This window comes from Plutella xylostella, chromosome 4 (assembly GCF_932276165.1).
Source record: "Plutella xylostella chromosome 4, ilPluXylo3.1, whole genome shotgun sequence".
Taxonomy (NCBI): Eukaryota; Metazoa; Arthropoda; class Insecta; order Lepidoptera; family Plutellidae; genus Plutella; species Plutella xylostella.
In genome coordinates, this window is record NC_063984.1 from 9,328,195 (window position 1) to 9,355,105 (window position 26,911).

Genomic DNA, 26,911 nt, shown 5'->3' on the forward strand with positions numbered 1-26,911 from the left:
ATGGGTATCTTTAGATGGTATGAAGATGTGACACCGTGAGTAGTATCTATATTAGCCTGTGCGGTTATTGAATGTCAGGGGTTCGACTTCGGGCCGATTTTGTTTACTGATTAGGTTTTGCTGTATGATTTTCATATAGGTTAATGGCCTCCTTCAATACTGAAGGATTTAGGACATAATGTCCATTTTTCCCGCTAGGGATGGTAGGAGTGAAAACTAAAGGTACCTACTAGCATAGAATATCAAGTACAGTAGTACTCGTTATTCTATGCTACTAGCTACATGTGACCTGAGCGCTCTCGGACATGGACAGTCAGAAATCAGATGCATACTTACTTAATTTTAAATATGTCAAATCATACAGATACCTACATTTTAATAGTACAGTATTATCTAGTGTAAACTCCGCAATATGTTCACGCGCGAGAGTGCTGAATCTAACAGTCATAGAGGGTAAGGTACTAACACGGCAACATTATTATCGATCATCAAGGTCATAAACCATAAACGCATTGTGTTGATGAATACCTACTTCCATGGTTGATGACGTGCATTCCTTATGTCACTCATCTCTTCTGTCTATGGTAAAATGTGTTATCTGTGTGAAGTAAGGTACTGACTGTCATACATCAGAATAATAAGCCTCCCTCTCTAATTAATTAGTTTGATCATCATCATCTACTCTCTATCGCCCACTGTTCGGTATAGGCCTCATTTTGTGTTATTACGCCAATTTTTCCGGTTCTGTTCCACAGCTTCCGTGCAACCTCGCTGATTTCATCAATCTAGCAGGTGAACTACCAACAGCTCTCCGACCGTCTGTAGGCCACCATTCGGTGACCTTCTTAGTTCACCTTCCTAGCATGTCAACGACAAAAAAATACTTATACTTACCCGGCGACTCAGCAACATTACCCTACTAGCCTACTACAGTCCAACTATAAAGTCCTGAAAACGGAAGTGAATCCTAACAAATTGTTTTACAGTGCCACAGACTTATCTCTTCCGGTGACAGTTCACATAAATGTCTAATATTTCTTAATTCTTTAAGATTTTAAGTTTGCTCGTATTGTTAATTCGCTCTTGCGGTGTTAATAAACCCATCTAATCTTTTACAATATACAATTCATTAGTAAGTAATGAGATATAGATCAATTTAGTTCTCTCTCACCGGAACAGATAAGTTTGTCGCACTATAAAGGACAAATCCGTTAAAAATCCATAGTCAATCGGTATTTTATTTTTAAAATGTATGTAAAAGTAAGTAAATAACTGATAATAAAAACTCTTAACAAAATCGCACTCTTTGATGTCAGGACTTTATAGTTTGAATATACCTATCTACTTATACGAGCATTTTCAAAACATTTCAACTCTTGTCAAGTTAGCGTTCGTCGGACTCTATAACGCCTATTAAAATAAATAGTTATAAGACTTCATATATTATGTAAGTATAGATAGCAAGCTATCTAAAAGTTATAATTTTTAACACTATTCCATTTAGGAATACTTAATATAGCCAAAAATATAGTGTAGTATAGCCATAAAATATAGCCATATTTTATAGCTACATTATTAGTGGCTTGTGGGTAAGAATTCGTAACAATAGAATAGAAGCATAGGCTAGGTAGAAATAAAACCCATTTTTTATTTATTTATAATTTATTGAAGAAAATGTGAAATAAAATACGCACAGAGCATCCGTATTATATTGACGATTTCATTTGGTTGCAAATGGTAGGTACCTACCATTTTCATGAAAGTTCTTCTCAACCTACATTGAGTTAATTATGTAGAGCTGATATGGATAGGTGTTTTAATCCAACCAAAATAATGCATAAAGTAAAAATATTTTACTTATTTTATGTAGGTACTTATGTTAAATACTCCACATAGAAAATTTATTTCAACAGGGCGTACTATTAGGTACCTACCTATTTGAATTTCACAGTACCTAACACTTCGGTATACTGCTCCTGGCATCTGTATATTATACAGATAAATATAATTATAACAGCTTTAAAGATTATGCTTCGCTATATCTACTACAGGGCCAATCTCAATAGCCTTCTTGTTATGAAATGCTATGTACCTATATGTTGCATAATGCAGAATGAAGTCATCTGAATAGGCATTAGGCTTTGTTAGGTACCATGATTTCTAATGTTGAGGCACTGAAACCTGTAACTTGCCTGACCACCGTATTTCGGATGTTTTACTATCTTTGTTGTCTATCCCTCGAGTTACCTACAGGTACATAAGCAACATTATTTCACCAGTTATTAAATATTAGCAAGCATTTTTTATGGTACCTATATACAAATGAAAGTTATTACTATGTTGTAATTAAATCCACACCAGCTAAGAATATGTTCTTAAAAACCCAATATTTTAGTTACTCATTCTAGCTACAGTTCAGTCACGCAATCTTATTTGTTGAATAATAATAATAAAACATGTTTAACCGTGTTTACGTCTACTTTCTGTTAATGCATTAAAAAGTTTTTAATTTGACCTTAAATTTCACATCCCTAATATTATTTACATTTAATTTATCTGTATAATGTAAAAAAAGTACCAATTTACCAAATACTGTACCTATTTTGAATAATAATTTCACAGACTTACGTTTTGTTTATATTGTGAATTATTTTCTTGTGCCTTCATACTACGATCGTCTTTATTATGTACCTAAGTATTAGATTATAGGATTAAAAGGGACTAGTTTATCAATATAGAGAAAAGACATTACATAAGTGTGTTGAGGATTATGTTGGTAACACCAAATAATTTCTTTGAGGATGATGTTTTAAGTGGAAAAACCTTTGAAAAGGGAATCAAATGAGTATAGAGATTGCTTAATGATGCGCTCTAGTGACAACATTAAACGAAGACTCGTCAAAATCATGAAAGTGGTTTTAGAGAGAACGACAGTTTCGGTCGTGAATTATTTTTCCCCAATATTTTCTTTTGTTCCTCTTTGACCCGTTTCTCTTGTTCTTTTTTGAGCTTTTGTCGCTCTTCGTCCATTTTTCTTTGTTCTTCGATCATCGCGAGCCGCTCCTCAGCCTGGGAACAATCGACTTGTTGTAATTATGAACAGAGAGAGATGTAGTTATAAAATATTAGAAGCAGAGGGTCTCATATGGCCCCACTACACGTCCGCGGATGCATCCGGAGATGACCTCCGCGGACGAGTAGAGAGGGTGATTTGGGCATCTGTCGAGGTATTTCACGTCCGCAGACGCATCTGCCACCGATCCGTTTGTTGTCGGTTTTTGTGGCACAGATCAAAGGGTTCAAGCGCGAGCGTCCGGCATCGCGACCACACGCTGAATAAAATGTACGTAGTTGTAAACGCGCGTTGTGCGCTTGTCATCTGAACGTACTCTAAGGGTTCAGGAGTCCTCCGGAGGGGGGCTACAACAGGGTGCAAAACACGCACATCAAGATGTGACAAAAACTTTGCATCGCGTGGCCGCCGCGCCGGTAAATATACAAATACTTTTGCAATATTTATAATTAATAATGCACTAGCTAATTTTATTTCTATCCTTCACTAATAATATCAATGGAAAAAATACTGATAATAATATTCTCACCAGTTTGCGCTGAGCTTCTTCAATTTTTTTATTGTTTTCAGCCATGATTTCCTCCAGCTCTTTCCTTTTACGAGCTTCCTCCTCCTGTTAGATAAAAGGCATAGATTAATACAATTCCTTTGCACAGTCATTTTCAAGCAAAATCATCTTCAAACCCCATTACAAAAAAATAAAATTTATCCTTCAATAAATGCTGACAATAAATTCAGGATTATGTGTAAAACAAATATACTCAGGAAGTCTGTAGACTGTAGAGGCACAGAGCATCATAGGGAAGGTGTAACTATGAAGTGTATTGATTATTCAGAGTATAAAGTTTAGTAATGTTATGATAAAAAGGTGACTTTGTCACATCAATAATAATGGAATTATGTGCCTCAGCAACATGTCTTCTTTCATGTGAAATCAGTACAATTTACCTGAAGTTAACCATTTTTACCTTGAAGTAAAACAGTTATACAAATATAGTGTTCAAAAAATACCTTCTGGCTCCGCGGGGTCCTGGAGCAGCGTCTCCATAAATCTTACAGCATCCGGCTCTTGATCAGTCTTCTGACCTGACTTAACGACTATGTGACTGCCATGGACAGTCAAGCGAACAAATTTTAAATTGCTAGCTGTGGCCTTACAAGATTTTCTTATTAGGCAGTTAAAGTGAAAGTGACAAACTAATCTGCCTTTCAGGTGCAGGTAATGTTTAAACAACATTGAAATCTTTTCACATTCAGTCTGCCCAACGGGACTGGCATTTAAAAGAATATAATCAGAAAATTCTTGTATGTAAGCACTCGAACTACACCTGACTGGACCTTTAACAGATATGATCGAAATAATACTCTCATTAGTTGGTTGGCATATAATGTTGATATTAAAACAGTACAAAGTGTATAAAAGCTGCAAGAACAATAAAAGATTGTTATCGCAGAATGGTTTGGGTCTGGGTCATGTGTAAAAGCAATATAGGAGTGGATTGCCGTTGCACATGACTGTTGGCGGGCGGCGGCAGTTACCTGGCGGGCCAGCTCCTCGCGGCGCTGCTGCTCGCGCTCGCGCTCCAGCTCCTCCATCATCTGCTTCTCCATCTTGCGCTTGGCCTCCTCCACCCTCTTGGCAACCTCCTGCTCTATCTCATCCTTGCGCTTTTCTAATTCTTCCTCCACTTTCTTCTTGACGAGCAATTCTATTCTCTTTGCTGCTTCTTCTTCTACAACCTGGAAATAATTGGAATAGGTTTTTTTAATTTAATTACAAATTGGATGGGTCATCAATACCAAGCCTGATTTCTAGATGTGGCAATCACATCAATGGCTAAAACTTAGGAGGTATGATTGTCCATCTTGCCAAATAAACATTCTTCTTTTGAATTTAGGTGCTGTCCGATAACAAGTTAATGAGTAATACACAAATGTACAATGTGTGCGAACTCTTAGGCTAATATAATGAGGTAGTTCTAACTGACCATTTTGAATTGCTGAATAAATTTGGAAATCAAAGTTATCCCATAAATCATAAAGCAATATTGAATATTATGGAGCATCCACAGTTTTATCAGAACTAAATTAGAAGTCCTAATTAATAAATAATAATTAATATGTAGATAAATTACTTTTTGTTCAGCTTCTCTAGTTCGCCTTTGTCTTTCCATTTCTGCAAGTCGATCAACCTCATCCATTTTGTTGCGTACTTTAGACTTCTTCCTGTGACTTCTACCTCCATCATATGATACATCGCTGCTTGTGGATGAAGTTACTGAATGTGACCTTTTTCTAAAACAATTTAACAAAGTTTATTATACACATCTATTTTTATTTATCCAGAACTTATCAGACATACCTAGTTACAGAAAACTAAAACTCAATACAATTACATTACAAGGTTTTAAATTCTTAAGTTATGAAAAGAGTAGCATTGAATAGTTACACTCCGTAAGTAGTATTCAGTGGTTAGCTCTAATAGCGCAAAATGAATTAAGTGCAACATTAATTAGAACCATGGTAGTGGGAATTTAAAATCTAGATATCCAAACGAAACCGACAAGAGCAAAGCACCGATAATAATATGAAAAGCTGCGCAAAGTAGAAAATCTACATCCATGTACTAAGGATGCTCTTTGAAGTAAGTACCTACATAAAATTGGCCTCAAATTATGAGTTACGTTAAGTTCTAATGTTGTTAAGAGTAAAATATAATAAATAAGTATAGACTGTTGAGTATACCTGGACTTAGAGCTACGTTCTCTTATTTTTTCGGCATGTTTTGAGCTTCTACTGCGAGATGTTGAACGATCTTTTGATCTACTCTTTTTTCTTGAGTGTTTACTGCTCTTGTGATGCCGCCGTGGAGATTTGCTTTTTGACCGAGATCTTCCCATCTTTATGAATAAACTTAGATTAGATCAATCTAAACAAAATAACTAAGGCACCACTATACCACTTCGTTCGACTTTGACATGACAGGCCACCATTTTATTTTCATTTCATTTGCATCTTTTGCAAGGCAATGATTATTCTGAGATTATTGTCAAACCTTCTTTTTTTCGTCATGTTGGTAGGCTTGCTTGATAAAATATGTTGCTAACTTCAGTCCTACTAATCTCGGAACCCAGAATAATAACTTATTCCAGGATATCAGCGAGGGTACCTACTCTGTGCGCGAGGGGATTCCCGATCCCGATTGAGACATCCGTCATGCGGATGGCGGATATTATGGCGCGGACCTCCGCTTCGTGCTCCGTCGTCGCGGTCAACTACTGCGTTTAACATTTTCGCATTTATAGTGTAATAGGAACCACTGCAGGTAGGTACAGATTCAAGTTACATGCATGACCAATATTCATGGAACATAGGCTGGGCCCATTCAAGAATAAATGGAAATTTCGTCTAAAGCTGCGTACAGACTGGCCAAACGAACGCCAACGAACGGGATGCAAACGGGTTTCGTTGACCTTCGTTGCTGCAATCTGCCCTATTTGATAAATATCCATCGATGGGCGTTCGTTGGGCGTTCGTTGGGCCGGTCTGTACGCAGCGCAGCTTGACGTGCAGTTGGCGAAAATGTTGTGTCACCATTTTTATCAAGATCATTGTAACTATCCCAGTATACCTAAATAAATCATAGTAGATAGGTAATGAAATGAGATAGGTATGGTCGTAGTAGGTAACTAGGTACTAGTATATTATAGATATTTATTTATAGGAGCCAGCGAGTACATTAAGTACCTATACGACCTATACATATGGTCGAGGAAATCAAATAGGGCAAAATACATACGGATAATATTATATAATACCTACACAATATACAGTATATTATACAGTATGGCTAATAAAACTGATTTAATATGAGGGAAAAACTGTTTGTAATTCGTCTGTAAAACTAATAAGTAGGTAAGTATACAAATTGAATCTTAAAGGGTATCCATGGTATTTACTTCTTCGTTTATAGTAAATTTATGATCGTATATCCATTTTTTATCACCACTTAATACCTAATGTGGTCATATCCTAGGGTGAATTTCTGTATCTTTTCTTTGATTTTCCATTAAATTTTCTTCTAATTATGAATTCATTTCAGCTTCCACTGGTTTCGTGTTAAAATACTCTACTGGCAATGCCACACCTCGAACCATCAAATCTGAAGCAATGCCATAGTGTGGAGGTGTACATGGTTGATCGAATATGCGATGAAATTTTCCTGTCGAAGCCTTTTTGTTTTTTGGATAGTCTATAATAACTGAAAATTTAAATTTAATAATTAAAGCGTCACCGTTAAGCTTCTAATTAAACTTAGCTAAATTGTAGTTTTTATGGAAACCCACACCTTTAATGATATCGGATATAACTTCTGGGCAAATCTGTGCAGTCACTTCAGTAGTGTTGTTAAGGTCTGGGTTTGAGTTGATCTCAATCAACCAAGGCTTGTAATCATTGTCGAGGACATAATCACATCCATATAACTCGAATCGATTCTTGTTGCCCATTATTCTATTTTGACCATTCAACATCACACCGATTATACACTTCTTCATTCCTGGATATATAACTTCATCCCATACTGTGTTTCTGTCTATAGTATTCAAATACTTTTTATATTCTTCCAAACTCCACATGTTGTTCTCTGGTAAATCTTTATGTCTGTCTAGGCAATTTATATATTTCTTTTGAACTGCATTATTGGTTAAATGAATTGATTCGTGATAGTTCCGCAGGTTATAATTTTGAGAGCTAAACTTGAGATAACAGTCCGTATACATCCATATTACCAGGGGAAATGTACAGGTCACTAAATAATATTGCCTGATATCAAACTTAGTATTATGGACCAGCAAAGGTTCTTCTGTAAATTAAAAATAAAATGTACTTAACACTATCTACACTCATGGCTGAATACGACAAATTAGGTCGTTGTTTACTAACCAATATACTTCTGGATTACATATTTGGTATTGGTGTTTGAAAGTAAGTTGGAAATAACTTCTAGTTTCGAAGCCAACCTTATTCCTCTTCCTCGGGAACAGCAGCCCGGTTTTACTATCCAAATATCAAGGCAACCCTCACAGCTCAACTGTGGTCGGTACTTATGAATCTCTTTCAAAAAAAGCTTTGAATATTCAAAATATATGGGTAAAACGTTGTTTTTATCTATTTCAAATACATCTTCTTCTGCAATTAAGCAATAGTATTGTCGTAAATACGCAGCCCATTGTGCTGCTTTAATATTAGGTACCGGCTTGTCAATATCCTCGTTTTGTTTTTTTTGTAAATATTCTTTACATCTATTCAAGGCAAACAAAAAAATATCAATAGAAATCTTTCCTGCTTCAGTAAAAATTTCTCTGTTATTTGCCACCATCGATAAGACCCATTTCAAAAGGCTGGTGCAAGCAGTGATTTTGTAGTCAGAAACAAAATCTTCGAACCCTCCGGCATCGCTGTTGTAAGTTCTAGGACTGTTGACTTCTGCTTGTCCTTCAATATAAAACCAATAGTCAATTTTCATTGAAGAACATAAACCGTGTTTTGTTACCCATAACCCATCAACTTCCAATTTGTTTTTAATAATTCTATTATCTTTCGGTGTCCTGTTATTATTATTTACTTCATGTGTGTACCAAATAAAGTTTGGTGTGGTTTTGCCGATCAAGTTGGACATGAATATTCTTTCCATTTCTTCGTTAGCCTTGTTTGTATCTGTACAAGATTTAACTTTCATTAAATTCATTTTGTTAGCTTGTATTTTTTCAATCCAACCTCGCTCTTTTAATGCTTTTCGTACAGAAGCAACACCATTGCCGCTACCATGGATGGAAAAGATTTTGTTATCATTAACAGCTCTCATAACAGTGTCTTTAAGAAACTTGTATTTTCGGTGATGATGGAAACAGGAAGATATGTAAGCTGTTTCCTTAACTGACAGTACTTTTTTTCTGTGTAAGGGTGAGCTTGTGGACCTTGTGTTTAATTTGTCTTTAGGATTCCCAATTCTCAATTGATTATACGGGTCATACAATTTATTTGTAGATTTAGCATGTTTTGTAGCATTGCTTTTCTGAAAATAGAAATAGTTGGTAGGTAGGTACAATGCCTATATATTAACTAGAATTTCACTACGTTCGAATTTTTATTGTTTATTTAATTAGTTAATACTATGAGCGGACTTGAGCTGATATTTTCATGTCTGGCGTACGAGTATATATGAATAGCTATTTAACTAAAGGTAGGTACATAGTTCTAGCATATTATGAAGCTTAATGTTAAAGTCTTCAATGAGATATTTCTCTCCGACGACCTACAAATTTTAATTTATATATGTATAATATACCTGTAAAGAATGAATAAATAAAATAAATAGTTACCTTCTTACTTTTTTTCTTTTCATCTTTGTTGGAATGTTTGTTGGATTGATGACCCATCATTAAATAGTGTAGTGTAATTCAAATACATTTTTACTTAATATGGAGAGTGTTTAGGTTCAGTATAAGTATTCTAAAATAAATAAAATAATAGGTATTATATCTAAAGAAATCAGTACTTATCACCCTATCAGAGTTTTCGGGATCGTAGCACGCACATGCCTGTCCATGTCCATAGGTTCTCTGCCTACCTGTCTAGGAGACAGGCGTGAATGTTGGTTTATTTTATACATGGTTTATTGTGGTTTATATTGTACTAACTTTTGCATTTCTGTACATCTTGGATTAGGAATAGTTTTTTTCTGGATTTTGTGTCTGGATTTGAGAATATAATGGCTTCAGTTGGTATATTTGCATTGCAACAGTAATGAAAACTATACAGAATGCCTATGGATTCATTTTTTGTTACAAACAAGATTGTTTACCATATTTTATGGTTTTCTTGCTGGGATTGTGTTGTAATTTGGTTGTATTTATAATAGGTTTCATATAGGATTTGTCAAATTGTTGTTTATAAATAGCATAAATAGTGATAAATTGTAGTTTTTATGAGTGGTGGCGCGAATTCTATGAAATCTATGAATAGTACTTATCAAAGGAGGTATTATTATTCCAAGGAATAAGTATACATATTATATTGGTTACCTTTAGCATCCGCGGCACTATAATAATCTTTAGGGAGATAATTAAAACGAAAAGGAAATTGTAGGAAATATTTGGAAAACAAGTAAGTACATAATTTCAATCATTTTCAAAACATTTTAATAGTTATAAATATGTACCTAAGTAGGTAATTTCATGGTTTAATTTCTTCTTTCAGTGTTATTAACAGAATGTAAATATTATACCTAATCCGAATAATTAAAGGTAGGAGGGAATCTATTTTAAAGTGAACACATTAAGCATGGCAATCTCATTCTACCATCATTATAATATCTAAAAAATATATATGGTAGAATATGACCTAAATCTACGTAAGTACTCATTTTGTATACTTACATAATATTTTTTGAACAGTTTTGAACTTTGTTAGTCAGTGAATAGTACTTCAGATAGGTAGGTACTAAAAGGTTTTTAAGCATGAAAATATATCTATTTTAATTCAGCTTGTAGCTTCTTACTATATTTTTAGACATACCTATACAATAATATTTAACATCAATCAGAGGTGATGAATCTCTCAATCATTTAAAGTTTAAAACCGTAGATACCTAATATAAATTTTAAACAGTTTACCTAGTATTAAAAAAATACATCGATTTTACCATCTACTTATCATTACCTACCACTATTTAATAGTTTGTATCTTTTCTAGTACTAAATGCTTTTATTTTATCATTATCATTGATAGGGGAAATAACAACACGGTAGGGGGCATATTTAGACGATATGTTAGTGGAAACATTTGATGACTCATGAGATTTTGCTTGTAGTCGCATTTTGCAAATGCTTCTGCCTATAGCACTTAACTTTTTGATTGGATCTCCGTCATCCACACACATTCTAGATGACATAGATTCTAGTATAGGTTTACCGAAAGCATTGACTATCCCAGATTTAGACTGGCGTATTGGTAGGAATGTATCTGGCTTGTTAACCATTTTGTTTTGGACAGAAATAGTAGAGCGTAGAATACTAGCCGTTTCTCGCTCCCATTCATCCGGGTCTATATAGCACCGTTTGTTACCCACTGACCGGTCCACTTTGGGCTTCTCTGATTTTGCTGACTCTGTTCGGTATTTATTATTCAATTTTGGTGGTTGGGCTTCATCAGGTTGACAGCAAGAGTGTGGGACGATCCGACGCTTACATTCTGTATTTCTTTCTCGCCTCCCTTTTGTGGTCCTAAAAGAGATTGTTGATGATTTACGTTTTTTTGAACCGCTCTTCAATGAGATACCTGATTTTACGACTGTAATTGCTTGTCGTACCGTAAGAGAATCTTTTGGTCCCAAAAGGATACCATCCTTGTTTGTTGGCAGTGCATCATAGGGGTTTAACCATGATAGGAAATCCGTAATAATGGGTCCACTATATTCATTGGGTATAGGCTGATCTCTCATAGCTATAGTATCACCAGAAGTAGCTCTTGGGGCTACAGGTGTAGCACAACGTGGTTCATGTCTTTTCTCTTTTGGTTTCTTAAAGAGCTTTTTACCCGTAATACACAAGGACAAGCCAAGATAGGCAGGCGCTTTTGGAATGGACTGCCTGTAGACTAATTCAAATGTGCCAGTGCTGGCATCCGGACTTTGTCGACGATCAAGAACAACTGAAATAAAATAAAACGCATTACTTATACCTACACGTTCACTTACAAAAAAAGAAAAATGAATTTTATATATATTTTTCACCTTTAACAACATCCTCCAGGCATTGCGGGCATAGTCGCGCCGTGACAGACGTAGTTGGAGCTAAATCAGGACTGGAGTTAATTTCAATGAGCCATGGTGTAAAATCTTCAGTCAGCATGAAATCGGCACCATACAGCTCAAAACTATTTTGCCTCTTATCCATGGTTTCTTGGCAAGCTAGCATAGCACCGATCAGTGATTGCTTCATGCCGGGATATATTTTAGAGTCCCACATCTCAAATTTACCTATCTGCCTGTTCAAAAGAAAGCCTTTATAATTTATATTATAAAAGAAAAGGACAGTTATTAAATCTTGATAGTTTTTTGTTCTTATAATATTATCTTAAATACTGAATACAAATTTTGACATAATAATATTTACCTTAAATAAGCCTTGAAACTATGGCAGTCCCACATATTTTCATCTGGTAGTGCCTTGTCTCGCTCTGCGTTGTTTTTATATTTGTGTTGGACAGCATTGTTAGTGAGGTGGACAGATTCGTGATAGTTAGACAAAGTAAACATTTGAGAGCTAAACCTTAAATAGCTATCCCTGCAAAAAACGAGTATATTTAGTACCCAATAAGTCTAAAAATGTATTTAAAATGTTACCTAGAACTCACTTGTACACCCATATTGTCAGCGGTTGGCAGTTTGTTATCAGAAACCATTGCCTTATATCAAATTTTGTATTGTAAATAATTAAAGGATTCTCTGAAATGCAAATTCAACATTCAACTTCTTTGGAAAAAAATCTTATAAATAGGTAGGTATAATTTTGTTATTTGTTTGTAGATAACGTAGTTATACGTTATTCTTACCTATATATTTTTGAACTACGTATCTTGTTTTTTGAGCAGCAGGAATATTGAGGAGACCTATAATATCTTTTATGTTATTCATTAGTTGAATGCCTCTTCCTCGACATTTATTGCCAGGTTTTACGATCCATATGTTGTAAATACCATCGATATCTATTTGGGGCCAATACTTATTCATGGTACTGAGGATTTTTGCTCCTTTTTTCTCCAATTGCCTACAAGATATAATTTCAAGTAAGTATAACATTATTATCTTATAAAAAAATATAGTATTGAATTTATACCTAGGTAATAGTCATCATACCTTATGTTAGCATTTTTATCTTCAACTAATTTAGCTTTTTCATGTACTAGGAGATAATGATGGGTAAGGAATTGATCCCACTCGTGCTCCCATACGTGTACTTGATCTTCAGTTTCATCAATATCCTTATGTGTGAAAAATTTTATGTACTCATTGAGCCTTGACATAGCAAAGTCAATAGCAGAAAGCGGCACTTTTCCATTTGGATGCATCATATTTTCCTCTGTATCTGAGTTGACGGTGATAGACAACCATTTCAGTGTACTGATGCATGCAGTGATTCGGAAGTCATCGATGAACTCCTCTAAATTATCGGAGCTGTAGATATTGTAGCACCGAGGGAACCGAGTCAGCGCGACACCCGGCTCTGTGTACCAGTGCATTTGTGTTAGTGACGCCGTCAATCCCTCTTTTGTAGTGAAAACAGATCTACAAAATCTAAATGAGAAATACACAAAATTTAACATTGGAACATCAGATAATGTGAGACGTAAAACATGTACCTTTAACACGCAAATACCTGCTTATCATAACGTCCTTGTTGCTTAGCAACCAATCATATTTGTCTCTCTTCGTCGTCCAGAGAAAGTCGACAGAATGATGCTCCATAAATTTATACAGGATTAGCCGTTCCACTTTAGTTAGTTCTTTTCCGCCAACTTTTTTGGGATCAACGTTAACAGGTGGATGACGAACCTATACAGAATATAAAACACATGCGAGTATTAAAGGTTACATATAAGTACTAAATTGGTACTGAACATAGACCTACTACACAATACTGAACGATGTCATAAGTAGGCATATTATATCTACGGCATACGATCCAAAAGCGGTGGTATTGTCGTTATGGTGGTGTCTCACACCAGAGATTCGGGTCTGAATCCGGACCCAGACATGTAGCAATCAATTCTTTTTAATTTTGGTGTGATGTGAATCTACCAACCCGCAGTGGCCCAGCGTGATGGTAAATGGTCCAAGTCTAGGAATGTAATTTAGAGCTTGGGCATAATGTATAAAGGTTCCAATCCAGACAGCCACGTAACCCCACAACAGACCACATCCACGAAATTTAAATTAGAATAACTAAATAAATATTTGAAAAGAACATACCGGAAGAGCCCAATAGGTGAAAAGAAAAAAATAATGCCTAGTTGTAGGTACCTACCTTGTGTGACTCATATTTTTCAACCCAGCCTCGGTCGAGAAGCGCCCTCCGAACCGCAGGGAATCCCCCTCCTTTGATCATGAAAACTTTTCGTTCCTTCATGGCCGTTTCGGCAATTTTTTTCAGTTCATTCCATCGCTCGTTGCTAACCCAACTCTTGAACTGTTTTAGTTGATCGCTGGATGTTGATTCTGAACGATAAAACTGTACATGACTTGTGGTTTTATACGCTACATAATTAGGTCAAACTTTGAAGCAAACGAACCTGAGGCTTTTTCCGACTTTGAGTAGGAAACGGCGCTGGCTGGCCGAAACTCTTTCTTGGTTACACTCTCTTTCAGCAGTTTCGAGTCGGAAGCCGTCTCCTCCAGTTCCATTGTTACAGCCATGAGTGTGGTTTGTAAAAGTTAATAATTCTGAAAGTCAGAGGCTTACAATCGAACATGTTTTTGGGAAGACAATACATGCGCTCTGTTCGTAGGTCGTAGGAAGACTGAGAGGTCTATGTTGCTAAATATAGAGCTGCAGTGCAATAACCTACTTTAATTTAACCCACATTGGGGCTCCAGGGTTTATCAGCACGGAAGAGAAGCGGTGCACAGTGGCGCCTGGCACCTGTGTGACGTCACATGACTCGGCCTTCACCTCACAATACGATAGTTGTTACGCGGAAATTAATAAAACTGGATTACTTAGTGCAAGATATACGGTGTAACTAGGTCACAATAATTATTACCTCAAAAAGCCTGAAGTAAGTAGTTAAGGTTTTTCATTTATGTACGGTCATTCATTAGCATTTATCAGGGAGTACCTAGATAGGTGGTAGTACTTATGTTTATTATTAGTAAGGTAAGTAGTTAAGTATATTTCTATAAAAAATGAATGTTAGAATTTTGTGGGATGTTATTAAACTAAAGTGTCACAAAAATACATTTTGATATTTTCAAATCTCAGAATCACAGAGAAAAAACGTGCTCAGAATACTATGTCAGAATGGTATATTTTCCTGTGCGGGGTTCATGCGGCAAACCTATTCCAATCTTCGACCATTTTGGACCAAAATCAGCATATAATCGTCCACTGCTGGACTTAGGCTTCAGGGACTGAAATATAACTTTTTTTTTATTTATTCACGGACTTCACGGTATGCATCAGCGGGCCGGAGGGCGTTCCAAGGTAAGTTTGCCTCATGAGAATCAGCTAATAATCGTTTACTGGTGGATATAGAAGTCATAATTCAAGAAGTGCGACAGATTGTCTGCTAAGCTTGTTGTGGAAGGGCTGCAAAAAAACGGCGCAAAGTTTACTCCTTGCTTGAGTGAGAACCTTGTTGCGTACAATATTTGAAAATACGTTAGCATGAAATATATTATTCTGAGATTTCTGCACGAGAGACAAACTGCAACTTCATTACTAATCATATTGTGTTTTTATGAGGTTGGTGTACCTGCAAAGGGCATTTTATTATTTTGTTATTATTCTGAGGTTCGCCAATTTTCTTTAGGTTGGTAATACTGCCTATGACATTAGGAATGACTGCAGACCTAATATCGCTGTAATATAGTCAAATGCAGTGAATGTATTATACTGTGACTAGCTAAATTCAGATAAAACTTAAATTACGATACTAATAAATCTTAGTACAAAATAATGGGGAATCACATATAATTTAATATATGAAATTATATATGTTTCATTGACTTAAAAAAACATTTAATCTGTGTTCCTTATTTTTTGGCTAATCGGAATACCAACTTGACGTGATGGAAGCAGGCAAGATGGCGAGTTCATCTCCGGTTGATGGTTCTCTGCGTGTTATTTCCCGTACAGTCATGTATTTTTTCATAACTTGGTATTTTTTTGTTGTTTAATTTTATTGTAACTTGTTTCAAATTTCGTAGACTGTTGTTTAAAGGTAGACATACCGTAGGAGTGATCAATATTAACTGTTTAAAGTGCAACTAACCCACCTGAGGAATGTTGATTTTTCAGTGATTTGTGATTCGGTCAGGTGTTTTCTTTTTAGCCAAAATTAAAATTTTGTTCTTGCGCAGTGAGTGAAACTTCTGAGTTCAGATGTATTTGTGTCGTGTGGATGTTAGATGTCGAGACAGTTTCCAATGTTGTGGGAAAATAAAAGCGTAAACTATTTGTTTTGATAAACGGTGATATAATAAATTTAGTACGTCTGTCGGACTGACTCGGAGTACCCTGCAGCATCAGCTGAAGTGATGGCCTTCAGTGAGGTGAGTTTAAATTACACATTGTTTTGTGTGTTGTTTCTTGTTATTTACTTCCACTGCAGTCATAATCTTACTAGAGATAAAACAGTCAGATAGCTAACTGTATATCTTGCCACTTACCCACCTATCTAGTTTTTAATGAATACAGGCATTTATCTACTATTCAGCATATTACTAAATGTTGTAAGTCGTAAAAAATACTTAACAAGATGTTGGAATATCTATTTCATAGAAAGATAACCTGAAATTTTCTCAGTCCAAACCGTTTTTTCTGAAGCTTATAGTCCCTGTAGTCACCATAATCTATTTATGGGGATCTATTTACCAATCAGTTGCCATGGTAAACAATTATCCTAGATAGTTTTAGTTTCTAGGCGTTCACCAATTCACATAAAACTGTGAAATAGTATTTTTATAAATAAGGTCTTTGTAGGTATTTATAAACTAACCCCGTTATTCATAGAAAAGTTACAATACGTTTTAACTAATAAACTGTTTTGTCCCTCTCCAACAAAGTACAATTTGTTCTTTGACAGAGAGGGACAAAACAGTTTATTAGTTAAAATGTATTGTAACTTTTCTATGAATAAGGGGGTAAATATGCAACTAGGATTTTCACTGCATTAGTTTATGTTGCATGAATTAGATATTTACTAAGTACAAGTTTTTTAAACAAAATTGATACACTATCCTACACATTTTTGACCATTAATAATTACCTATATCAAAGGAAATCGAAAAGTAATACATATTATTACAGATGAAAAGCTGACAAATTCATACAAGTTATGTCACTTTGATTGAATCAGAGTTTTTAGGTGAGCAAAATAGGTGATTTGTATTTCTAACTATCTTTACTAGCAGCCTCCTCCAGCTTCTTACATACATCATATTATCTTCCCATTGAATCACTCAATCTACAGTTATAAATATATTTATATTATGTATGTAGGAAATAGCCATAAAAGTCTGTATTAAAAGGAACATATTATCTGGGGAAAAATTTAGAGCTACTTTATTTCATCATTTGTTATTACATCTTAATGATTTGTTCATCAAATACATAAATTTATTGTCCCAGGTCTTTGACTTTATTTCAATTATTTATTTATTTTCTTATGCTCACTCATTTTGTATGTGTATCAGTTTGAGATAGGGCCGAACAAGGTGTTTTACAGTAAGTTCTTATTTAGTTACTACGCTTGCTCAGTAACCTGACATGGCAGTAGGTTTTGTTAGGTTAGGTTCTATTGCTATTTATTTATTATGATATGAATGAAGATAATCCCAAAAATCTATGAAACCTTTAGTTGTGGTAATTTGATGTATACCTAATATTCTTTATTATTTACGCTCTTGTATATTTATAGGTAATCTTCATTCCCACACTTAATTATGACCTTTTCCATACAATTGAGTTCCATGAGGTGACAGACAGAAAGTACTTTCAAACAAGAGAAGTTTTATTTTATGCAAGGCCTAAGTTACCATACAGCCATACCCTTTAAGCCAGAGAGAGACATTAAGAGAATTTATTAATTTGCATAATTGTAATTAGCTGGCTGTGCAATCGCCTACTCACATGTTGGTATCTGAGACGCGTGATAGGCAGTATGTTGGGTGCTAGTGAAGACCGGTGGGTGTTTCGTAACTTTAGGGTTACACTAGCTGTACAAAAAACGAAATACATGAGAGCTGACATGCAGTCGGTATGTTTAATGCATTGAGTAAGAGTCTTGGTTAGCGCGGCATAACTTTTTCGTAAGGTGGAGTAACCCCTTGAGCAGTTGTTCCCACGGTGCCATTGTTGTTCTGGACTCGAGAACTTCGTGCGTAGGTACCGCGATTGTGATGCGCCACTCACTATGGAGTCTCTTGTGTTTACCACCACGTATGATCCTTTAAATCGCAGATTGTAGTTGACTATCAATTCATTAATGGTGGAGTCAAATAAATTACTCTTTTTTACTTAGTGTAAAAACACGCATGGAGTGGTCGTTATATTCGAATGTTAATTCTAATAAGATTATACAATACAATGCGCCGAGGCCAGCAGAACTGCGGTTAACCTGGATTAAATTGATAAAGTTTTATCGCTGGATTAGGGCTTTACGAAGCCCTATAAATAAATAGACGTTATAAGTACTTACCTTCTTTACATTTGAATGAAATATGCTAGTTTAATTCGTCCAGAAATATATTGCATAACTTGCTTCGATAGGTAAATGTCTCTGAGCTAGGCATTTTAAAACATAAGTAGGTATGTACGTACTTAGTTCGTTAGCACGAATCAAAAGACAGACTGTTTGACAACAGCAACTGTTATCGGTAGGCGGCTCACCGCCTCACACGCAGCTAGGTAAATATTGTATGTTAGTACAGCGAGTGACGCGCTTTATCTATGTAGGCTGTGGCTTCCTCGTAGGGCCTCACAGACGGTATAACTTCGAAGACTACTACATAGTTACTGTATATTATGTATTTATTTATCCCTTTCTTCAAAACTCTTAGGATGAGACCCCATTGATGCGGTGCGACGCGGCACTGCGTTGTTTTCTATTATATTGACGTACCGCAGCAATGGGGTCTCGCCCTTGGCCAACTTAGTGTTTGCGACGATGCTCCCGGAATCCGCTTACACCGGGTGAACATGGTTAATTTTGCTGAAAACGTCTCGCCGATGCGGGCGCGGGATTATTTGAATTGCGGCAGCAGCACTCAACGTTAAAATTTAATGAAATTCCGTGTATTTAGCCTGACACTTGGGAATTTGCCAAACGGATAGAACGGTACCCTTTGTTATAAAATATTTGGTTGCTTAGCTCGAAACTAGATTGGTGGCTTAAAACTTTACCTAATTGGTTGCACTAGATTGAAGTGAAACCTTAATTATGTGAAATAATAATTAAAGCGTTGGACTACAAAAGAGTACATTTTGTAGTCCTCATTGTGGAACATTACTGTGGTGTATTCAGTATTACGTGTTTTATTATCCACTATAGAGCCACAAGGCAGACACTTACACTAAGCCGTTCTATGTTTTATCAGGTGTGCTCCGTCCTAGTTTATGTCGGAACTTAATCGAATTTCCATTTCTTCTACGACATTCCTCCGACGAATCTCGTTTTACTGTAGGCTTCGTGTTGTACGCGCCAAGGTAAATGTTGATTCAGGAAAATCCCAGTTATTTAGTCGTGCGCGCTGGGTCGTCGACCCGTGCTTATCAACAATCAAATTTGTAGGGCCCTTCGGCGCCCAAGCACAGAGCCATATTTGCATAGGAGTCGCTGGTGCCGCGCCGAGCAGCGACCAGCCAGCTTGAACCTTCACACACGACCGCTGGCCACAATGCTGCCCCGGCATCTTTGTTAGATAAAGAGACAAAGATTTCAAGCGATCCATTGTCAGCAGAAGCTTTTCACAGAGCAGGGGTCCTGTCAGTTTCTTGAGTTCTTTGACTCTCCCATCTTTGTCCTTAGTCGAGCTGAGTGTGCGACCGCTATGTTGTGTAAAAAGGCGAAATTGACAGGTTTTTGTTATTAGAGCAAGTAATATTAACTATTATTAGTATTAATATTTTTGCTAAACAGTAGTTTCTCATTGATACCCAAATAATTCATTGACGATTCATAAATCAGCGCTCAATCAATAGTCAATAAATCACTCGACTCGGCACCGCGCGTCCCGTCTAAAATAAATAAAGATACCAATCAGATATAATGTAGAATATATCGATATAGTTTGAAATAACAATCAATAGTAATGAGGGCTCACCTCTGACCGCTGGTTCGTGCGGCGCATGAACTGTTGGCTGCGTGAAAGTGGCGGCTGAGTTGGTTCCGACCGACATACAACCACGTATTGTGCCTCGGTTTGTACGAGCTACCGCCACGCGGGAAACTACATTTCCTAATTCGATGAAGGGAGTTTAAGTCGGTTACAATGTCACCCATTACCCGTTAGAAAAAAATACTAGAATGAAAAGCAAACAAACTATCCATTTCACATTAGGGTTTGGCAGCATCATATTTAGGGTTCAAGGCAATTATATACCTCTATAACCTATCATTAATTCATTCGATCTATATTTTTCCTGGGGAGGTGGAGCCAAAATTACTGCAGAGAACAAAGCAACTTCTCAATACTTCGTGGATATTCGCTTTAGGAACTCAGTGAATTGCACTTCAACTTGGAACTCTCCAATTTGCGACCGCTAGTTATCAAAGTTGCTCTATCGTAAACGAGGAAGAGGATAGTTATCTGGCCAGGAACGTGGCCGATGCCTATGTCTTTGTTGCTATCAGACAATAGGTGTACTGTTGCCTAATCAAATTACACTTTTGCCTTTTGTTAATGGGACTGCTCTTGGGTAATGAGGACGAGATTCCACAATCCAATTTACAATTACAAATTAGTGGGAGAGTTATTGCTTTACTTTCAAACTGCACTATACTTATGAATGTTAGGGACATCTTTATCCGTTTCGCCTTCCCTTCGCTTTATACACGAAGGGATGCGTGAGCTCGCCTAGGAAACGCCATGTCGCTACGTCAAAATATCGACGTTGTGTCTTAAAATATTCATACGCTGTAGTAGATGCCCATCAATATTAATAACCTGCCCCTCCTGACGTCGCCCTGATAGAAAACGTCGCTAATATGAGTCGTGAAATTGTTGCACAATTTTACATTATTCCACATCTCCTTGACGTTACCTGAACTGACGGTTCATTATCGGTTAACCGTCGCAACCTATTTAAAATTTATTTTAACCGGCACTTTAGTGTTTCCAACTAAAAGCGTTTCGTGCTGTAGGTACTAAACTACTAACCCTTCACTTATCGATAGTTTCAAGAAATAAGCCGTCTGTGTATATGTGTGTGAATCTGTACATCTGATACCAAATAAATGTTGAGTGGTGTGGTCCTTGTACCTTATTATATTTGAGACCTTGAATCAATATAATTTAAGTGTCTACCTAGCTATCCTGCACGCAATATCATCTTAAATTACAGATGTGAGGAGTTTTCAATGTCAATACGAGTATAAATGATCTTGCATGTCTTATCAATTCATATTTTACATACCATACGTAGGTCTATCGTACCTAATTAAACGTATTGTGTATTTATTATATGACTTGACATGGGGTAGTCTTAATAATATTGAAGTCGTCACATTGACATACAGGATAGTAAAAATAAATGGGGCAGGTAACTTTCTAAGCATATCTCAAAATACAACTATTTAAATAGTACCTATATTAATCGTTTTGATTCTATATTAAACTTCTAGGTAAAATCTTAATTTTGTGTTTGTAACATTTCCGTATCTGAGCACTATATAAATTACTCACGCTTGCCTAATATCCATTGTTGACGTAATGTAATTATAATTCAAAGACAGAGCTTGTATAACTAGTGATGAGTTCCTCACTTCTCTTTTCACAGCTTTGACATACATACTTGTTGGATAATACATATAACGCCCTCAAATTATAGAGAGTTCTTCTTGCCGTATCGGTGACAAGCACAAGAGCTAGACTAGGGTGAGCAGATCCAGTCAGATTAGCGTCAGTCGCTAGCTGTCTAGGGTTCACATAACTTAACAAAAGTGACACGTCACTCCAGAAGGGCTAGTACAGGGCGCATTTAAGACGTGACAAGAGTTTTGCATCGCGCTCACTCACATTGCGCAGCCTCAAGAGCGAGCGCGACGGAGAACTCTTGTCACGTCTTAATAGCGCCCCGTGCTACAGAGCCTGGAGGAACCTTTAGTGCAACCCACGACATGATAAGAAAATGGTTTTTTTTTTAAGTCCAATTCTTGTGAGTATTTCACCGTCGATCTTAGACAGGTAGCTCAGTTAGTGGTTGGATGTAGAAGACCGAAGACAGAATATTGTGGCGCTCCTTAAAAAAGGCCTACATCCAGTAGTGGACGATTATTACATGATATTGATGATATTAAGTCATTCAATTAATTCCTCTCATCGTTGATAATGTATTGCTGCAAAGAGTATGTATACAATCTATGAGGTGGGTGGGATTCTGTCTCTTTACCTAAACCTTTGAGTATCTTCACGGATTCGTACCGATGGAAAATACAATGGATCCACGCGTTGTTTATTCAGCCATTGTACTATTCTATTCTTGTACTTATCTGATGTCTGCGACGTCGTATGTTGTGATTTGTTCGTTCGTGGCAGTTTGTATTGCCATTTTATTTATTTTCGACGTTTGGCATTACATCACCCGAGCATCACCCGTGTTGTACAACATGACGTTAAGATGCTAATGATAACTCGTTTAGCAAAATGTTGCCAGTTGCTGTCGCGAAGCCTGTATATTATAATTATTGGATAATCAGTAACTGATGTTGCTGATGAGTTGTGAATTTTATAACCTGTTACAGAGTTGCAAAATCGCAGCTATTATAAAAATTATCGCTGTATTATTTCCTATTAACAGTCTCAAAACGAGTGTCATGTCATGCATAAATTGGACACTTCTTCTTACGCAACTTAACACATTATGTAATGCATAAAATGTGTAAAATATATATATTAATAATTATATTGCATAGAATGCATATAAGTAATACTCGTATTCGTATGTACTTAGTATAATGTGGAATCAGATGGATCATTTATAATACGGCAATTGACTACAATATTCGAAGTTCTTCAAATATAATTTAGATTTATTAAATTTCCCTCCTCTCAATTAACTGATAAAAATAACATTTTAATGCAGAGTATGCGTCTGCGCCCGCGCACCGCCGCCGACAACGAGTCTCATTAACGTTTATCGTCTACAAGAACTAGTTATGTAGCGAGTAGATTAACGTCCGCCTTCTCAGTGTTCATTATGATAAGATTGCCAAGGTCCCTTCCCTACTTAGCTTTTAATTTCACCTTGCGTGTGGCCATTACATTACGCTTGCAAATTGTGCATGCCATATAAATTACCACATTGGAATTATGTCAATGCGCTAAGAAAGCGACAGCTACGACATTGACGAGCTCCAAAGAAAACTCCTAAAACATAACATGCAAATGAGAATAAACTATTGAAGTTACATACTTGAGCGACGTAACAAGTTGTACATTGTTTGCATTATGCATGTGCTGTCATTTGAGAATGCCACGGCAACATTGAATATAGTAATATTGAAACTAGCGTTCGCCTATCTTGTGTTAGCAGTCATATCGGAGACATCCCCGATAGGAAATGTTAATTGCATTAACATCATAGTGGAATGACAGGTCTTATCGAAAATGTGTTCGATCGAAGCACGCACACGCTTGAAAGTGCGGAGTTGGACTAACGGTACCGCCGGCCCCCTCCTAGCCTCTGCCATCCTAGTCGCGGCGCATCGTGTGACAGCGCCAGCCACGAATGAAAACATGCGCAAACGCAGCCAACATGGCGTCGTGTTACACAGCACACATTGTGTTTTACTTCCTAAGGCTAGCTTGCTTTGTAAATCGCCGTGGAATCATTTCGAGCGATCAATACATTGAGGGAGCTTGCTATTTGCACGCTTCCATTTGTCTCCTTGATTGATAACGAGTCGCAGAAGCGTCCGCAACGCCATTTAATCTGTGTGTCTAAAATAAATTGGACTGCAGAAAAGCGATTCGGTAAGATTTGTAGAGCACGTCGACTGGTTGAGTTTAGTAGTAGTCACAAGTTTTCCAACGGATAAAAATCCCGAGGGCTTTAGTTGGTGGCACGTCGTCGATTTTCTTTCACTTTAGTTCAGTTGAGTTACCGCTGTTGCCGCGGGAGGAACGCACGAGCTGACTGCACTTCGAGTCGCATGCGCGTGTTCTAAGGATGATGAATATGATGATGGGATAGGAGATCGAAAGATTTATCTCTCCGAAATTAGCTAGATTCGACAGTCAAAACATTTTTTGGAAGGCTGAAGTAATCCTATTACAGTGTTTATTTCGAATATTTATTTACTTTGCAGCACGTGGCAAAATTTGGGGCACACATTTACAGTTGCGATGGAAATTCACGTTTTATATATTAAATCGTTCAGCAAAACAACATCTTTCGAATTATATTAAAAACTGCCGATTTAACTCGATGTATCCCGGTGTAATCATGTTTCAAAGTCGTTCGCTACTATTCGAGCAAGCCATTTTACCTGTGGATCTGAAATAAGCGATTTAGCTTGTTTTTATGAAAAGGTGAAAATTAAAATAAAAAATGCGTTTTTTATAATTATTTTTCCTTATAACAGATGCAGATTCCATAATTTTATTAATCACGTGTAAACTGAAGAAATAAGTATTTGCTAGTAATGTTTACCGAAATGTATATAATTTATTAATATATTATGTAAATCGACGATGTGAAAGAAACTTTTATAACTAGACATTTTCTTTGAAATATTTGTATTTTTATAAAAAAATATTTCCCAAGTAGGTAGGTATCTCTATCTGTGGACTGCAATATAATTCCTTAGCCCGAGCGCGTCCGCGGCGGGCGGATATTGCGCGCTTATGGCTTCGTCGTCGCTGTTAATGCGTTTCCTATGTGCCGTAAGTGGATTGTTTTGTGCACTCCCGCTCGAGCGGCTATCAGGTCACGTGGCGAAGTGGCCGCTATTACCTCCTAAAGTGCACGCTTCTCTAAACGTAACAAAACGACCGTAAGTAACCGCCACTGGATACGATATGGTTAAATCATAAATATCAGCCCGTAATCCTCCAATGCTGAAGATCCAAAGCTCTTTGAAGCAGCACCAGAGCACTATGTCCTCGACCTTCCCCATCTGACCCGTCGTCGGTCCAGCGTGTAGCTGGGTGTCCTACGCTACGTTTGTCTGTTCGTGTTGTCCACTCGAGAACTCGTCTACCCCAGCACCGATAAGGGTTCGTACCTTATTTAAATACAGATTTATGTTTATATGATTTATATGCAATCGCAATGCATATAAATTGCTGATAACGCTACGGATTGATTGATGGTTACGTATTCAGTATTCACGTACGCATTGAAATTAAATTACGTTCCCAGTGAGTGGCATTTACGGTTGAAACATAAACATTTTCACCTCCGCAGCCATCTGCACGGCAATATTGATTTCTCTCACAGTAGTAGTTGGTGGTATTCAGTCGACTACCGGATTTATGCCCGCAAATAGTGAATTCTAAATCGTGGCTATAAATTGTACGAACCACATTTCAGACGGTTTTATGGTATGAATGTTTCCAAACTATGCAGTCTCTGGGTCTACAACGACGATACTTCTCAATTCAATATCTGACAATGATATGATTGTTATCGAGAAAAATATTTGCTGAACAAGTTATACGCAATACATACCTACCGTTGTACGCATTATTTTTGAATCCGATTTGTTATCTTTATCTTGCAGATAATGGGAAAGAATGCGAAGTGTCTTTATTGTGATGTTGATGTTTATGCTCCACGTACTGCCATCTATTTCTGTCTGAGCTATCTTTTCACTTTAAGATATATTACAGTTGGATCGGTTTCTATACTTATCTGTGTTTCTAAGAATACATGTTCTTGAACCGTCTCGTAGTCGAACTTAACTGAATCTCGTTTCGTATTAAGAAGGTTGTATGATGTGTAGTTGTACGTTTGCAGCTATTTTTTCTAGCGGATCGGGTCATTACGGTGACATGTGAATGTTGTAGAATGTGAGGGCTCGTCAACTTAAAATCCAATCATTTGTTCTTGTGTTGTTGTCCCCGTTCTTTACACCCATTGTCGGTGCTCAACGTCAGACTCAATTTTAGTCACGCGTAGGCTCCGCCGGCTTGCGGTTGGATGCTTTTGCTTTTTTCAACATCTGTGCAATCCTTTTATTTATAAAAAAAAACAAGATTGCAGTTTAAAGTGAGTGTGAGTGTGAATCTGGCTTCTGAAGAAGTGCGACTCTGAGATCTACCTTGATGTATCTCGCTTTGTCCCTCCTTGGATTGGGTTGTATGTCATCGCCAAGTACATAATATTATGATACAATCAAGTGTTGAAATACACTCGATTTGATATATCATATTTGCTGAACCGAACTCTCTTGATGCTGAAATAAGTTGCAGAATTTTATAAGAAATACAAGCGGTTTGCACTTAGTAACATTCCTAAGTGCAGCCCACGCAAGCGATTTGCACACCTGTTGCGCAGTTTCGGACGTTCCAGCGCCATCAGTCGTGGTCGCGCACCGCCGCTCCTCCTGCGAAGATATCAATCTCTATCTGTACCCAAATACTGCCTCAACTCTCTACTCGTGAACTACATTCTGCATATTTCCATACGGTTATGGATCTATGCGCGGTTCGCCTTGAAAGTATTGGCAGTACCATCTTTAGTACATAACGGGACCTTTTGAAATTGGTATGAGCAGCGAGCGTCACCAAATGTCATGCTACGCATCGCAGCAATATTAAGGCGTGGAATTTAATATGTGTGTGTTGTTTGTGTTTGTGCGTATGCGGGGCACGGCGGCGGCGGCGGCGACCGG

At 36.9% G+C, this 26,911-nt stretch overlaps 4 protein-coding genes across 8 annotated transcripts in view; 1 reads left to right on the plus strand and 3 right to left on the minus strand.

The window, feature by feature from the left end:
* Positions 1-1,643: 1,643 nt before the first annotated feature.
* On the minus strand, positions 1,644-6,103 carry LOC105397899 (UPF0430 protein CG31712). 2 transcript variants are annotated; one of them, XM_011569911.3, is made up of 5 exons: positions 5,819-6,100; positions 5,209-5,368; positions 4,613-4,813; positions 3,603-3,686; positions 1,644-3,069 (listed from the first exon to the last, which is right to left on the minus strand). In XM_011569911.3, exons 1-5 carry the CDS (start codon positions 5,971-5,973, stop codon positions 2,905-2,907), a joined length of 765 nt encoding a protein of 254 aa, XP_011568213.1. In that variant the 5' UTR covers positions 5,974-6,100; the 3' UTR covers positions 1,644-2,904. The 2 variants fall into 2 exon arrangements, 1 of the variants encoding a protein (XP_011568213.1); XR_005254912.2 differs by having other exon boundaries at positions 3,040-3,069; positions 3,603-4,813; positions 5,819-6,103.
* Positions 6,104-7,022: 919 nt separating this feature from the next.
* On the minus strand, positions 7,023-11,339 carry LOC125488536 (tubulin glycylase 3A-like). Of its 3 annotated transcripts, none has more exons than XM_048630587.1 (5): positions 11,209-11,339; positions 9,457-9,586; positions 8,018-9,149; positions 7,422-7,937; positions 7,023-7,334 (listed from the first exon to the last, which is right to left on the minus strand). In XM_048630587.1, the coding sequence occupies exons 2-5, from the start codon at positions 9,514-9,516 to the stop codon at positions 7,159-7,161; spliced, it is 1,884 nt and encodes a 627-aa protein (XP_048486544.1). In that variant the 5' UTR covers positions 9,517-9,586; positions 11,209-11,339; the 3' UTR covers positions 7,023-7,158. The 3 variants fall into 3 exon arrangements, with proteins under 3 accessions (XP_048486544.1, XP_011568215.3, XP_037977157.2); XM_011569913.3 differs by lacking the exon at positions 11,209-11,339 and adding an exon at positions 9,775-9,979; XM_038121229.2 differs by having other exon boundaries at positions 7,198-7,334; positions 7,420-7,937; positions 11,154-11,287.
* Positions 10,242-15,108, minus strand: LOC105397901 (tubulin glycylase 3A). Of its 2 annotated transcripts, XM_048630568.1 has the most exons (11): positions 14,897-15,108; positions 14,426-14,576; positions 14,161-14,351; positions 13,513-13,688; positions 12,993-13,430; positions 12,689-12,903; positions 12,491-12,581; positions 12,250-12,420; positions 11,868-12,121; positions 11,445-11,785; positions 10,242-11,358 (listed from the first exon to the last, which is right to left on the minus strand). In XM_048630568.1, the coding sequence occupies exons 2-11, from the start codon at positions 14,547-14,549 to the stop codon at positions 11,320-11,322; spliced, it is 2,040 nt and encodes a 679-aa protein (XP_048486525.1). In that variant the 5' UTR covers positions 14,550-14,576; positions 14,897-15,108; the 3' UTR covers positions 10,242-11,319. The 2 variants fall into 2 exon arrangements, with proteins under 2 accessions (XP_048486525.1, XP_048486530.1); XM_048630573.1 differs by lacking the exon at positions 14,897-15,108 and having other exon boundaries at positions 14,161-14,364; positions 14,426-14,549.
* Positions 15,109-15,916: 808 nt separating this feature from the next.
* LOC105397902 (serine/threonine-protein kinase 26) overlaps positions 15,917-26,911 on the plus strand; it is a 68,946-nt gene continuing 57,951 nt past the window's right edge. The window contains exon 1 of the mRNA XM_038121100.2: positions 15,917-16,406. Within this exon, the coding sequence (XP_037977028.2) occupies positions 16,392-16,406 (15 nt within the window). The 5' untranslated portion in view covers positions 15,917-16,391. The remainder of the gene's footprint in view (positions 16,407-26,911) is intronic.

Bases quoted from the DNA above. Each gene is read 5' to 3' on its own strand.
- LOC105397901 (XM_048630568.1), bottom strand. From the start codon at position 14,549: ATGGCTGTAACAATGGAACTGGAGGAGACGGCTTCCGACTCGAAACTG. The intron at 12,421-12,490 runs GTGAGTTCTAGG...CGTTTTTTGCAG, and splicing joins CTGACAATATGGGTGTACAA to GGATAGCTATTTAAGGTTTA. The intron at 12,122-12,249 runs GTAAATATTATT...TCTTTTGAACAG, and splicing joins AGTTTCAAGGCTTATTTAAG to GCAGATAGGTAAATTTGAGA.
- LOC125488536 (XM_048630587.1), bottom strand. From the start codon at position 9,516: ATGATGGGTCATCAATCCAACAAACATTCCAACAAAGATGAAAAGAAA. The intron at 7,938-8,017 runs GTTAGTAAACAA...TTTAATTTACAG, and splicing joins TGTAATCCAGAAGTATATTG to AAGAACCTTTGCTGGTCCAT. The intron at 7,335-7,421 runs GTGTGGGTTTCC...TTAAATTTTCAG, and splicing joins TATATCCGATATCATTAAAG to TTATTATAGACTATCCAAAA.
- LOC105397899 (XM_011569911.3), bottom strand. From the start codon at position 5,973: ATGGGAAGATCTCGGTCAAAAAGCAAATCTCCACGGCGGCATCACAAG. The intron at 5,369-5,818 runs GTATACTCAACA...AAATTGTTTTAG, and splicing joins GAACGTAGCTCTAAGTCCAG to AAAAAGGTCACATTCAGTAA. The intron at 4,814-5,208 runs GTAATTTATCTA...AATTATTTCCAG, and splicing joins CTAGAGAAGCTGAACAAAAA to GTTGTAGAAGAAGAAGCAGC.